This window comes from Ranitomeya imitator, chromosome 5, assembly GCF_032444005.1.
Source record: "Ranitomeya imitator isolate aRanImi1 chromosome 5, aRanImi1.pri, whole genome shotgun sequence".
Taxonomy (NCBI): Eukaryota; Metazoa; Chordata; class Amphibia; order Anura; family Dendrobatidae; genus Ranitomeya; species Ranitomeya imitator.
Window position 1 is genome coordinate 42830638 of NC_091286.1, and position 14053 is coordinate 42844690.

General features: G+C 43.1%; 1 protein-coding gene across 1 annotated transcript in view; it reads left to right on the top strand.

Moving 5' to 3' along the window:
• The window catches only part of PLEKHH2 (pleckstrin homology, MyTH4 and FERM domain containing H2), a 222179-nt gene that overhangs the window by 38983 nt on the left and 169143 nt on the right, over positions 1 to 14053 (top strand). The window contains exon 2 of the mRNA XM_069768602.1: positions 914 to 1043. Within this exon, the coding sequence (XP_069624703.1) occupies positions 921 to 1043 (123 nt within the window). The 5' untranslated portion in view covers positions 914 to 920. The remainder of the gene's footprint in view (positions 1 to 913; positions 1044 to 14053) is intronic.

The window sequence follows — 14053 nt, forward strand, 5'->3', positions numbered from 1 at the left end:
AGTTTCCAAATATTTTTGCTCAATTCAATATTTGCGACTTTTTAAAAAAGCCGTAATTATTTTTCATCAAATGTACTCAATTCATTCTCCTTCTTGAGTGATTTTATGTACGGCAGGAATTTTTTTGTAACCGGTGCTACTTTTTGCACTAAAAAAAAAAAGTTGCCAAAAAAAGTTAAAAAGACAAGATTTTTGACTTTGCGCAAAAATTCATGAAACCGCGTGCGCCATTTTAAATAATTACGTACAAAAACAGCCAGACAAAAAAAAAAAGATAAGTGATTTAAAACATAAAGCCCATGTACCGTGGAGAATTTTGGAAAGCAAAACATGCAACCTTGAGAATTTGGCGATTCTGCAATATGAACAGTGCGCTTGTCATTTTCGTTATGTTATTTGTTTAATTAGATAGGGGAGTCAATAAGCTCAAATGTACAAAAATATATATTTTTGCAAAAATCTTTTGTCCTATCAAGACAACAACAGTCTATATATCCTATTAGGGTATATGAACATCATAGAGGTTGTGGTTGTGACCTTCTAGCGAAAGTGAAGAAACTTCTTATTAAGTTGAACTGTCCTTTCCTTATTGAGTGGTCAACTATTGAAGAAATGGTTTTAGGTCATGGTAGGGTCTTCATAGAAACCCCCAGTTTAATACAATCAGCTGTTCACACTTCTGAATTATGTTTATTTTCTTAAGAATACAATGTTTTCTTGCCATATTCTTGCTTTTCTCCCAGCTGTGTTCGACTAATCCTCATGATAGCATCGGTAATAAGAAACAGGATTCAACTGGGTCTCACAGATGGCTCATTGTAACAGATCCACTGCAGGAAGTAGAGGAGGGAGCATTTACTGTGTCACAAAGTGACCCTCTCATGCTGTTTATGTGTTTTACGTTTTTTTTTAGAGCAAGCATGGCAGAGCAACTGGAATGTGAAGGAGCCATAGACTGGGAAGAGAGATGTGTGGCCCTGGAATCCCAGCTGATGAAGTTCCGTACACAGGCGAACAGAATCCGAGAATTACTGGCAGAGAAGGTAACCTTACATCATTTACCTTGTACACCGCTTTAAGGAACCGGAACGTGAAACTTCTGCTGAATGATAAGTGTAACGGGGTCTACCAAGCTGGGGAACCTCTTTCAGTACCACCCCGTGTTTTCGGAGGTCCACTCTGCTTTGGCTGGAGTCTGAATGAAGGATGCTGTCTGGAATTCCTTGATTACATGGGCGCATATAAAAGATCACTGCTTCTCCACTTATTTCCAGTCTGACAACACTTTACTCACAGGACACGGAATATATCACACAGATACAGAGGGCAGGCCAATAGAAAAGCGGCAGGCCAGACATACATTACAATAGCCGCAGGTGGCCAGAGCCTGCCGATATTTACTGTGGGAATTACAATGGTGGGGGGTGGACAAAAAGGGGAATATCGTGTCCCCTCTGCCCAGGGGCGCCGCCTGTGGGCTGATGCATTAGGGACATGCATCTCACATGGAACCTATTATACATACATATAACTGCACAACATATTCTGGGTGCTGAGTGCTTCCGTAACACGTAACAATAAGCTCTAATGAAAATGACAGACACATTCATTAAGGAATTTAGTTATTTAGAAAGAAGTAAAAAAGTGACATTTACAGGGACATGTACCCACAAGTATAAACTTTATCAGAGTGACGTTGATCCATACAAATGGTTCACAAAGAGTATTAAAGACTTGGTGAGCTCTGAATTTTCAGACAACTTGATGTCATTTTATAGATAATTCAATAATTAGACAATTTGTAAATCAGTTTATCTATAAATTATGTTGTCTTACGCCCCACAAACACCCTCCAAAGTGCCGGCCAATAGGTGCCTCCTTTTTGTGTAACTTGCTGTCCATTGCCTGTTGTCAAGTGTAATCCGTATTCAGCAGCAGAGACACCAAGATGGATTACAGGAAGTGGGGGCAGGTTTTTGTCTTTCTACAGGAAGTGGGGATGGGACTTTATCTTCCTACAGGAAGTGAGGGCAAGTTTTGGTCTTTCTATAGGAAGTAGGGTGAGTTTCTGTCTTTCTACAGGTGGGTGTAAGACTGTATTTCTACACGAAGCAGGGCAGGTTTTTGTCTTTCTACAGGAAGTGGGGATGGGACATTAACTTTCTTCAGGAAGTGGGGGCAGGATTTTATCTTTCTACAGGAAGTGGGAGTGGGACATTAGCTTTCTCCAGGAAGTGGGGGAAGGTTTTTGTCTTTCTACAGGAAGTGGGTTCGGGTTTTTCTCTTTCTACAGGAAGTGGGAGCGGGTTTTTCTCTTTCTACAGGAAGTGGGAGCGGGTTTTCGTCTTTCTTCAGGAAGTGGGAGTGTGTTTTTGTCTTTCTACAGGAAGTGGTGGCGGGACTTTGTCTCTCTGCTCCTGCTTTCCTGTCGAATTGCATACAAGCGTAAAGAAAGGTGGGCTTTCAGATCATGGCAGGGAAAGCAATTGTTGAATTGCAAGAGTAATGCATTTCAGGGAGTGAAGGAAAGGAAGTTTTAGCATGTACAGCGCTGGAAAAAATTACACGTAAATGTTAAATTATAGAGTATGAAAATGAGAGCAGTTTCCAGACATATTAAACTGGTATATATGCCAAAAGCAATTTTAACCTTTTTTGTAGGAGATGAGGACTGCAAGACCATGCATTTCTATAGATTTTCAATGAAAGAACCATCTTTCAGAACTATTTTTTGGAATGGTTGGATAATACAGACTAAAAGCACCTCCAAAGTCCTGATCGGTGGGGCTGTTTGCGAGCACATGCTTTATACAAAATAGAATATGTCACCACGACAGACCTGGTGAAAAAGTCTTGATGAGTCTTTCCCACAATGTACACAGAAAGCTGCCAATCAATTGTGTGGATGGGGTCATACAGAACTCAGCATTCCGAGAACTAGTAGATCTGCAGCAGAGAAAATGATCAAAACGACAGCGTGCAAGCTAGCAAGTGTCTCATTGCTGGAATCAGGGTCTATATCCCATGCTGCTCTCAGATTACATATCCATGTACCCCATAGACATTTTGGGTTCTACAGTGAGAGGTTATTTTGGCTAGTAGATGGGACTCTGTATTTACTTATAATGCCATAATAGCAATGACTTTTTTTTTCTAAACTGAACGACCCCTTTACTGAAATTAACAATTCCGATCAGTAAGCCGTGCTGCATTTGTAGCTGCAATGTATAGGAGATCCATCACTAACATTTTAAACATTTTAGAACTTTAATTTTTTGCCTGTTTGTAGAATTTTTCTTCTTTACATCAGACAAAGCTTACATTTTATCCTAAAATTGCACAGTGTGACGCTCTCATACCACATGCTGTGTTTCCATATAGTTATTTTCAATAGTTGGATGAATCAGCCTCTTTCAGGCGCATATAATGAAAACATGAAATATGATCCGTAGCTTACATGCATCATATTATCTACATTAAAATGGCTATTTCCAGTGGGTATGGAAAGTATTCAGATCCGTTTAAATTTTTCACTCTTTGTTTCATTCCAGCCATTTGGTAAATTCAAAAAAGTTCATTTTTTTTTCTAATTAATGTACACTCTGCACCCCATCTTGACTGAAAAAAATAGAAATGCAAATTCACGTCAACAGAGCAGAGCGGAAGTAAAGGAGCTGCACTGTCGGCGTGACAGAAGCAGCTGAATCGCTGGCAGGAGCGGTCTGTGACCACTCGGTGCTGGCATAGATTGACGCTGGTCATAACAGGCAGGTAGGTAGCAACTACCTGAGAGTTTTTAGGCCCATAGTAAAATAAAAAATAGTTCTGGATAAATCCTTAAAATCTGAACTGGAGAATGGATCTTATTAAATGCCGTTAGGTGTTTCGTTGATCGTTCTTGACAATTGATATGTTTTGGGTTATCCAGATAAATCCCTGCACTCTGATAATATTACTTTTAGCCTTTTAATTAGGTTTTTAGCTTCTGTTATGGGAAACCGGTTGGTTCCTCAACACAATGAAGGTCATATTTGGGTAGACATAATAACTTCCTAATAGTGAATCCATAAAATGATGTAATTTGTATTCCAGCTATGTAGAGAAGACGGAAACATAATATTGCAGGTCAAATGTTAGTCTCATGTAAGAAGTCGCTTCCGGCCTTTAGCAGACAGCTGCCTCATATTGTATCACTGAGAGTGACGTCTAAAGTGGACGAGCAGCAGAAATCCCGAACTAGACCACGACCATAGCAATAACCGCTAAGACCTCACAGCACGTTCCCTCTTCATGGGGTTCTACAATTTATTCCGGTTTAGTGTCTAATGCTGTATATAGATTTCTTCCTTCTGTATTTGTCTGGATTCATGTGATGGAGGCCTTGACCTGTAATTTATTTACTGAAATTTCTGCTCATTTCCGGGTGAAGGGTCTACTGGGCGGTCCTAATCAGTGATTGGTAGCTATCATATTCACTAATAGAAGGGATGGGGGTGTTGGACATTGAGTAGCTCCGCCCACTGGACTCCCAAGCAGGGATTTGAATAAATAAATTACAAGATCTGCTCAATCTTTTTCAACAAAACTATATATCAACTCGCTCATGTTCTCCTGCTCTATAACGTGTTGCTTATACTGTAGACTGCAAAATATTTCCAAGGATACTTGGCCGTAAAAGAAGAGGTTGTAGGAAATATTTATAGTACTGCTGGAAGTTGGGTACCATCAGCATGAGACACACAGTTATATAAAGCACTCTCGGGAGGAACACTTGCTCCTTCTCATTAATAGTTTTAGATATGTGACTAATATGAAGGTTTTTTTTTACATGGATTTAAATACTATATTTTGGGGTTAAAATAGGAAAATAAAAAAATTCTCCAATACGTTTACCTGCGAATACCTGGTCTCTCTGCCTCCTCTTGTGCACATTGGGGTGTGATTACATCTGATCCCATCTAGCTGACTTTGGCACTTCTCCATGGTCGTACACACGCCAGTAAACATGTATGCTTGGACTACTGGATGTCTTCATTTTAGCAGTATACAGTATATTAGTAAAGCCTGCACAATTACCACATATTTGCCAAGGTGGTAAAGGATCAAAGGTGGTGGAAATCATTAAAGAGGTTGTCAACTGGTATAAAAGTTACTCTTAATGGGCCCAGGGGGTGAGAAGAAAACTATAGTCACCTTACGGACCAGCACCACTCCTCCGCATTCTGTACTGTCTCCAGTAAAGTGCCCTGCCCTGAACATCCATGTTAGGCTCACTTGGTGAGGTGGATCCTCCAAGGCCAAGCTCCAGGTGAGCACACGGGCCACAGGAGGACAGGAGTAGAGGTCCTGGAGACCACAGGCAGACAGGAAGCCAGAACAGTTAGCAGAAGTCTGGAGACCACAAGCAGATTGGAGATCCGAAACAGGTAGCAAAGGTTCTGAAGATCGCGGGCAAACAGGAGACCGGGTACAGGTAGCAAAGGTCCTGAAGGATGCAATCAGACAGGAGACCGGGAACAGGTAGCAGAGGTCCTGAAGGATGCAATCAGACAGGAGACCGGGAACAGGTAGCAGAGGTCCTGAAGGATGCAATCAGACAGGAGACCGGGAACAGGTAGCAGAGGTCCTGAAGGATGCAATCAGACAGAAGATGGGGAAAAGGTAGCAGAGGTCCTGAAGGATGCAATCAGACAGGAGACCGGGAACAGGTAGCAGAGGTCCTGAAGGATGCAATCAGACAGGAGACCGGGAACAGGTAGCAGAGGTCCTGAAGGATGCAATCAGACAGAAGATGGGGAAAAGGTAGCAGAGGTCCTGAAGGATGCAATCAGACAGGAGACGGGGAACAGGTAGCAGAGGTCCTGAAGGATGCAATCAGACAGGAGACCGGGAATAGGTAGCAGAGGTCCTGAAGGATGCAATCAGACAGGAGACGGGGAACAGGTAGCAGAGGTCCTGAAGGATGCAATCAGACAGGAGACCGGGAACAGGTAGCAGAGGTCCTGAAGGATGCAATCAGAAAGGAGACCGGGAACAGGTAGCAGAGGTCCTGAAGGATGCAATCAGCCAGGAGACGGGGAACAGGTAGCAGAGGTCCTGAAGGATGCAATCAGACAGGAGACCGGGAATAGGTAGCAGAGGTCCTGAAGGATGCAATCAGACAGGAGATGGGGAACAGGTAGCAGAGGTCCTGAAGGATGCAATCAGGCAGGAGACCGGGAACAGGTAGCAGAGGTCCTGAAGGATGCAATCAGACAGAAGACTGGGAACTGGTTGCACAGGTTCTGAAGATCGCAAGCGGATGGGAGACCGGCAACAGGTAGCAGAGGTCCTGAAGGACGCAGACAGACAGAAGACCGGGAACAGGTAGAACTTGGGATTGAGGAGTCTGCAGGCGGACAAGAGAATGGGGACATTTAGCAGAAGTCCTGGAGACCACAGGTTGACAGAAAACTGGGAACAGGTAGCAGAGGTCCTGAAGGATGCAATCAGACAGGAGACCGGGAACAGGTAGCAGAGGTCCTGAAGGATGCAATCAGACAGGAGACGGGGAACAGGTAGCAGAGGTCCTGAAGGATGCAGGCAGACGGAACTAAAAACGCAGGTGTGTGTCTTGGTAGGCTTTATAAAGGCCCAGGTAGATGATCACATGGGAACACCCAGGGTCATCTGCAAAGGCCAATGTGGAGCACAAGAGAGGGCAGCAGATCGGCGAACAGGCGCGTATCAATCTGGCAGGTGGACATCACGTGACTGCTGCAGTCAATCAGTGGCTGGTGTGTGTCTAGGGTTGCTTCATTTCACTTTACCGCCTGACATGCAGAAGCATTTTTTTAGTTCTTGATCCTTAAAGGAGAGAAACTTCAGAAACTATTTTAAGAGCTGTGTAGCAGTGCCACATACAAGGTTTCTGCACACAGAAGAGTCCAAATAGTAGTGCCAGATAGCAACTGCACCTAAATGGGTCTCTCCGCCCTTTGGCGCCAAAAGCAGATATTAAGGTGGCTATGACTGCACAGTACAAGAGAGCCTATATTCTGTAAAGAAGAGGTAACATACAGGAATTTTCCCCGTGTTTAGTGTCCCCACTAACCAAATGCTTTCCTTCTGCAATGGGAATGTATTTGGTAACTTTGATAAATGCCGGGCTCTGATAGGCACATTTTATCATATTGCGGTAGATATAAGCAATATTTCCTATACGTTACATCCAGTCATTTGCTGCCTGTGATGAACTACTTCTTTTTGGGCAGATTTGATGTAAATTTTAATAAATGCCCTCTTTATCCCATTGCATTGTAGCTGGTTGTTCTCCAACGTCTCCCTCTCTTATAGCCCAGTACAAATCTGATCTTGCGCTCTGTGAATGGAAAAATCAAGTGATTTTAGCTGTTATTTTTAGCCCAATGTATATTTTTCCATCGCTGGTGCTGAATATCAGCTGACTTAGGACATATTTGTGTTAAAATCCATTTAATGCGTACCTTTACTTTACTATCTTGTCGTAACAGCTGATCTGCCAGCAGGAAGCCCATCTATATTTATCGGTGCTGGATTTGTTTTAGAGTCGCGGGGAGTCGGCATCTAATTTCCAATGAAAGATACTTTGTTAGAGGGGGATTTTGGACGTGCGCTGAGAGCGGAATTTCAAGTTCATAGGGGGGAAATTGGCCAAGTTTGCCACATGTATCAGTTTTCTAAATGAATATTATTCCAAATCTGCAGGGTTTTCTTTCTGCCTTCACAGCAGCAGTAGAAAATATGTGGTTTTATCAAATCCACTGTTCTTATGATATTTTGTTTTTAGTTTGATTGCACATTAAATGTCTCCATTCCAAGTTTATAACTAGTTGTAAGGAAAAAAAAAATAAGAAAAATGTAGCAAGGCCTGAGATGGTATAATAGGAGAGTGAATATACAGCTTTGGCAAAAATTAAGAGACCGCTGCAAAATGTTGAGTTTGTCTGATTTTTCTCTTTATAGGTATACTAGATGGTGGCTCGATTCTAACGCATCGGGTATTCTAGAATATGAGTAGTAGTAAATAGCACAGCCCACGTAGTAGATAGCACAGCCCACGCAGTATATAACACAGCCCACGTAGTATATAACACAGCCAAGTAGTGTATAACACAGCGCACGTAGTATTTAACACAGGCCACGTAGTGTATAGCACAGCCACGTAGTATATAGCACCGCCACGTAGTATATAACACAGCCCACGCAGTATTTTACACAGCCCATGTAGTGTATAACACAGCCCACGTAGTATATAACACAGGCCACGTAGTATATACTGTAACACAGCCACGTAGTATATTGCCCAGCCACGCAGTATGTTGCATAGCCACGTAGTATATAGCACAGCCCACATTGTATCACGTAGTATATAGCACAGTCCACGTAGTATCACGTAGTATATTGCCCAGCCACGTAGTATATAGCACAGAGACGTAGTATATAACACAGCCCACGCAGTATATAACACAGCCCACGCAGTATATAACACAGCCCACGTAGTGTATAACACAGCCCACATAGTGTATAACACAGGACACTCAGTATATAACACAGCCACGTAGTATACAGCACAGCCATGTAGTATATTGCACACCCACATAGTATATAGCACAGCCCATGTAGTATCGCGTAGTATATAGCACAGCCAACGTAGTATCACGTAGTATATTGCCCAGCCACGTAGTATATAGCACAGAGATATAGTTTATAGTACAGATACGTAGTATATAACATAGCCCACGCAGTATATAACACAGCCCACGTAGTATATAACACAGCCCACACAGTATATAACACAGGCCGCGCAGTATATAACACAGCCCACGCAGTATAAAACACAGCCCGCGTTGTATATAGCAATGTGAGCACCATATTCCTGTTAAAAAAAGACTTAAAATAAAAAATAGTTATATACTCACCTTCCATCGGCCCCCGGATCCAGGCCAGGCATTTACCGATGCTCCTCGCGACGCTCCGGTCCCAAGAATGCATTGCGGCAATAACACGTGATGATGTAGCGGTCTCGCGCGCTACGTCATCATCTCGCGAGACCGCTACGTGATCTCCGATCATTGCCAAAATGCATTCTTGGGACCGGAGTGTCACGATGAGCGGGAAAGGCGCCGGAAGGTGAGAATAAAATGATTTTTTTTTTTTTAATTATTTTTAACATTATATGTTTTTACTATTGATGCTGCATAGGCAGCGTCAATAGTAAAAAGTTGGTCACACAGGGTTAATAGCAGCGTTAACGGACTGCTAAAACCCCATGTGGCTGCTGACTGGAGGGGAGTAGGGAGGGGCCAATTCGTGTCCAGCTGGCCGCGACCAATCTGCGACCCGGGATTTCTGCGACATACAGATGGAAGTTAGAAACAGACGGAAGTACCCCTTAGGCAATTATATATATAGATTTTTGAGTAAAATATTAATTGTTCTTTTATTCTATAAACTTTTGACAACATGTCTCCGAATTTCCAAGCAATAAATTTTTAATTTTTTTTCTGAAAAGGAGAAATATTCAAAATTACAAAAAAAAAAAACAGTGCTTTCAGACCTCAAATAATGCAAAGACATCAAGTTCATCAATAATCATTTAGAAACAACAATACTAATGTTTTAACTCAGGAAGAGTTCAGAAATCAATATTTTGTGGAATAACCATGATTTTTAATCCCAGCTTTCATGCGTCTTGGCATGCTTTCCACCGGTCTTTCACACTGCTCCTGGCGCACAAATGTAAGCAGTTCTTCTCTGTTTGATGGCTTGTGACTATCCATCATCCTCTTAATTACATTCCAGAGGTTTTCAATGGGGTTCAGGTCTGGAGATTGGGCTGCCCAAGACCGAGTTTTCATGTGGTGGTCTCTTAATTTTTGCCAGAGCTGTATATTGTTAAAATCTTAATATATTAATACAAGTATTAATACAAGTTAACCATTTTCTTCCTGGGGCTAAAAAATTACATGAGTCTATTCCATAAGAGTAAATAAAGATGGCAATCTGTGAGCCACGTGGACAATCAAGGTCTAGAAAACCCTCATCACTGCATTATGTGAAAAGTAGAGTTGAGCAAAAATGTTTGCACTCCCAGGTCCTTTATGGCAGGGCGGTCGTCACTTCTTGGCCCGGGATCGTGGGCACCTACTGCGTTTCATAGACCCTGTAACAAGACTTTGTGTAGGGCCGAGTAAGTTCAAGAGGATGCCCCATGATACCGGGCTGAAGGTACCAGCAGCAGAAGGGAAGAATGTCCTGGTCCAGCTGGAGGACAGGAGTGGTCATCGGACCATGGCAGCACAAATCTTTTTGCTCAACTCTACTCACAAGTGTATATTGTAATGTTGGAGCTGAGAGAACAGAGAACCTGAGAAAACCCATTACGTGGTAGATTCACCTTTATTTGGTCATAAATCAGCTTATAAGTACATTCCCAAGAAAAGAGACCCTGCCGATAAATGAGCTCACTGACAGATTTAGTATTAACTCATTCTGTAGTCCACTATGAACTATCATACATAGAGGCTGTAGAAGTCGGTCCAGTGACCACATTGGTTATCTGAAGCTGGTGGACGACAGCCAAGTTTACCATCACCTACCTGTGAGATATTCTTTTGATTAGCCGGCTTGGCGCTATGTCAAATGTGTGTCATGATGCAACTATGACGTTGTGCAAGGCCTGCTAATCAAAAAAGGATCCGGTGAATCTGCCAGGTAGAAGGCGGTTTGCTGGGCTCCTGTCCGGCAGCCGGATTACTGATGTGGCCACTGTGTTGGATTGAGTTGTTTGAACTCTTTACTGCGATGCAGAATATTTTTCCACTTTATGAGCAATGGTAAATAGTTAGAGTTAATATTCGCACATAGGGTTGAGCGACTTTTACTTTTTTAGGGTCGACTCGGGTTTCGCGAAACCCGACTATCTCAAAAGTCAAGTCGAGTGAAATCGGCCGATTATGGCGAAAAGTCGGGGATCGACCGAAACACGAAACCCAATGCAAAGTCAATGGGAAATCTATTTTTTTCTCTCTCTCTCTCTCTCGCCCCTAACACCTATGTCATCACTCTGCCCACGCTCCATCATTGGCTGAAAAAATGGCGCCAAATGCGTCATACGAAACGCGACTTTGGCGCAAAGATCGCCGACCGCATGGCCGATCCCACACTAGGATCGGGTCGGGTTTCATGAAACCCGACTTTGCCAAAAGTCGGCGACTTTTGAATTTGTCCGATCCGTTTCGCTCAAGCCTATTCGCACATATATGAACGTGTCAATGTGCCAAAAACTGAAAAATCTCTAGTGTGGAGCATGGCGGTATGTGAAAATAATGACAATCCTTGGTGATCATAGCATAAGTGTTTTCTGTGCAGCGAACACAGCTCTTTTAATGTTAAAGCACTGACCCTTTTATTAGTAGGGAGGAATGGGGGGAATTCCAGGCATCTTTAGAACAAATACTGGAGAGATCATTGTGTTCACTCTGCTGTGACCTGAATGATGTCATGTAAACCTATACGGATCCCCGCTCCGACTGTGTATTTTGTATCTGCTGTCAATGGGAAAAGACAAGTTAGCAAATACTGAATATGTTTGTAAGGCGTTATTCACTTTTTAGGGTTCTTCAAGCATATTAAGGCTATGTTCACATTGTTAGGCTGTGTTCACATAAGGCTAAGTTTACATGATAGGCTGTGTTCACTTTATAATGCCGCCTTCACACGTCCCATTAATAAAACGTACGTGTGAGACGGTCCGTTTTTACTGTCTGTGTGGTTTTCTGTTGGCCATCTGTGTGTACCATCTGTGTGACATGTACCGGAATAGAATGAAGAATGGAAATGACAGATTTTTAGTGTTAAAGATGTGTAAAGATAGAGATAGAAATGAGATAAAAAGATGGATGGATAGATACCCGTGAGCTATATAATTAGTTTAATTAGTGCCTTGCATGTGTAACTTAATGTACATGTATTAACCAAATAAATAAATAAATTAAAAAAATGACGTGGGGTCCCCCCCAATTTTTGATACCCAGCAAAGTTAAAGCAGACAGCTGAGATCATCAGGCTGGGAAGATCCATGGTTATTGGGCCGTTCTCAGCCTAAATATACAAGCCTACAGCCCCCTCAGAAGCAAAGCATCACATTAGATGCACCGATTGTGGCGCTTTGCCTTGGCTCTTGTCAATGTCCCTGGTGTGTTGGCAATCGAGGTAATGGTAGTTGGGGTTGATGTCAGCTGTGAATTGTTCAAAAACAAAGCTAGCATCAAGCCTTGGTGTTTTACGCAGTGTTTTATGTTAGCTTAGCTTTGTGTGAACACAGACTAAGGCTCCCTTTCTGGTATGTGTGAGAATGAACGTGTGGCGTCCGTTTTCACCCATACCAGAAACACCAACACAAAAATGTTCCACAAAGCACCTAATACTCTATAGATGACAATATAGTCAATGTTTTCATCCAAAAAAATAAAAATGTAGTCAACTGCCACAGCTATATATTTAGCAAAGCCCTAATTCCTGCCTAGAAACTGTATTCAGCCACTTTCTTGCTCCTGCAACTCTTTCTCCCTCCCTAGGCTAAATGCAGATTGTATCTGATACAAACAGCAAAGCACAAGATTACCCTCTAGAAGGGCTGTTAGTATGATGGTTCAGCTTTAGCACCAGTATCAATGCTACAGGATCCTCCATCCAATAACAACTGTCACAGAGCTGTGCAATGGTGTCAGTGAGCCGAGGCTGGCGGCCCTGTCCTTTTATAACCCCTGATGATGTCATATGACCAGCTAATCATAGTAATGCCACTACCAAGATGGCTACGGCATTACAATGACACCAGGCAAACCCTGCATGCTTATTGGCTGAGTAACACAAGCACCGGTTAATGCTCGCCGAGTAACGAGCACATTCAAGCACCCGGATGCTCAAATGATTTCCGAGTATCACTGAGCACGTTCACTCAGCTCTAATAACTCTGTATTCAAATAAGGCTAAGTTTATATTATACTATGTGATCCCTACAGAAGGTTGTATTAAATTAAGGCTAAGTTTACATTATAGCCTATGTTCACTAGATAATGCTGTATTCACATAAGGGTACCGTCACACAGTGGCACTTTGATCGCTAGGATGGCACGATCTGTGACGTTCCAGCGATATTGTTACGATCTCGCTGTGTCTGACACGCTACTGCGATCAGGGACCCCGCTGAGAATCGTACGTCGTAGCAGATCGTTTGAAACTTTATTTCGTCGCTGGATCTCCCGCTGACATCGCTGAATCGGCGTGTGTGACGCCGATTCAGCGATGTCTTCACTGGTAACCAGGGTAAACATCGGGTTACTAAGTGCAGGGCCGCGCTTAGTAACCCGATATTTACCCTGGTTACCAGCGTAAATGTAAAAAAAGAAAACACTACATACTTACCTTCCGTGTCTGTCCTCCGGCGCTGTGCTTCTCTGCACTGGCTGTGAGCGCCGGCCAGCCGGAAAGCACAGCGGTGACGTCACCGCTCTGCTTTACGGCTGACGAAACACCGACGCTGCAGCGATCGGCATCGTACTGCAAGAGAAGTATGCTGCCTTCCAGGTGCGATGATCAAGGATGTGACCGATAGGATACCAAAGCTCTTCAGCTCCAAGGACGTCCACCCATTTCTTCTGATACATGTTGGCACCAATGACACTGCAAGGAAGGACCTACCGACAATCTGCAAAGACTTTGAAGAGTTGGGGAAGAAAGTAAAGGAACTGGATGCACAGGTAGTTTTTTCTTCTATCCTTCCAGTAGACGGGCATGGCACCAGGAGATGGAACAGGATCCTTGATGCAAACAACTGGCTAAGACGATGGTGCAGACAACAAGGATTCGGATTCCTGGACCACGGTGTGAATTATTTGTACGATGGACTCCTCGCCAGAGACGGGCTGCACCTCAACAAACCTGGGAAACACACATTCACCAGAAGACTCGCTACACTCATCAGGAGGGCGTTAAACTAGAAGAAGAGAGGACGGGAAGAAAAACATTA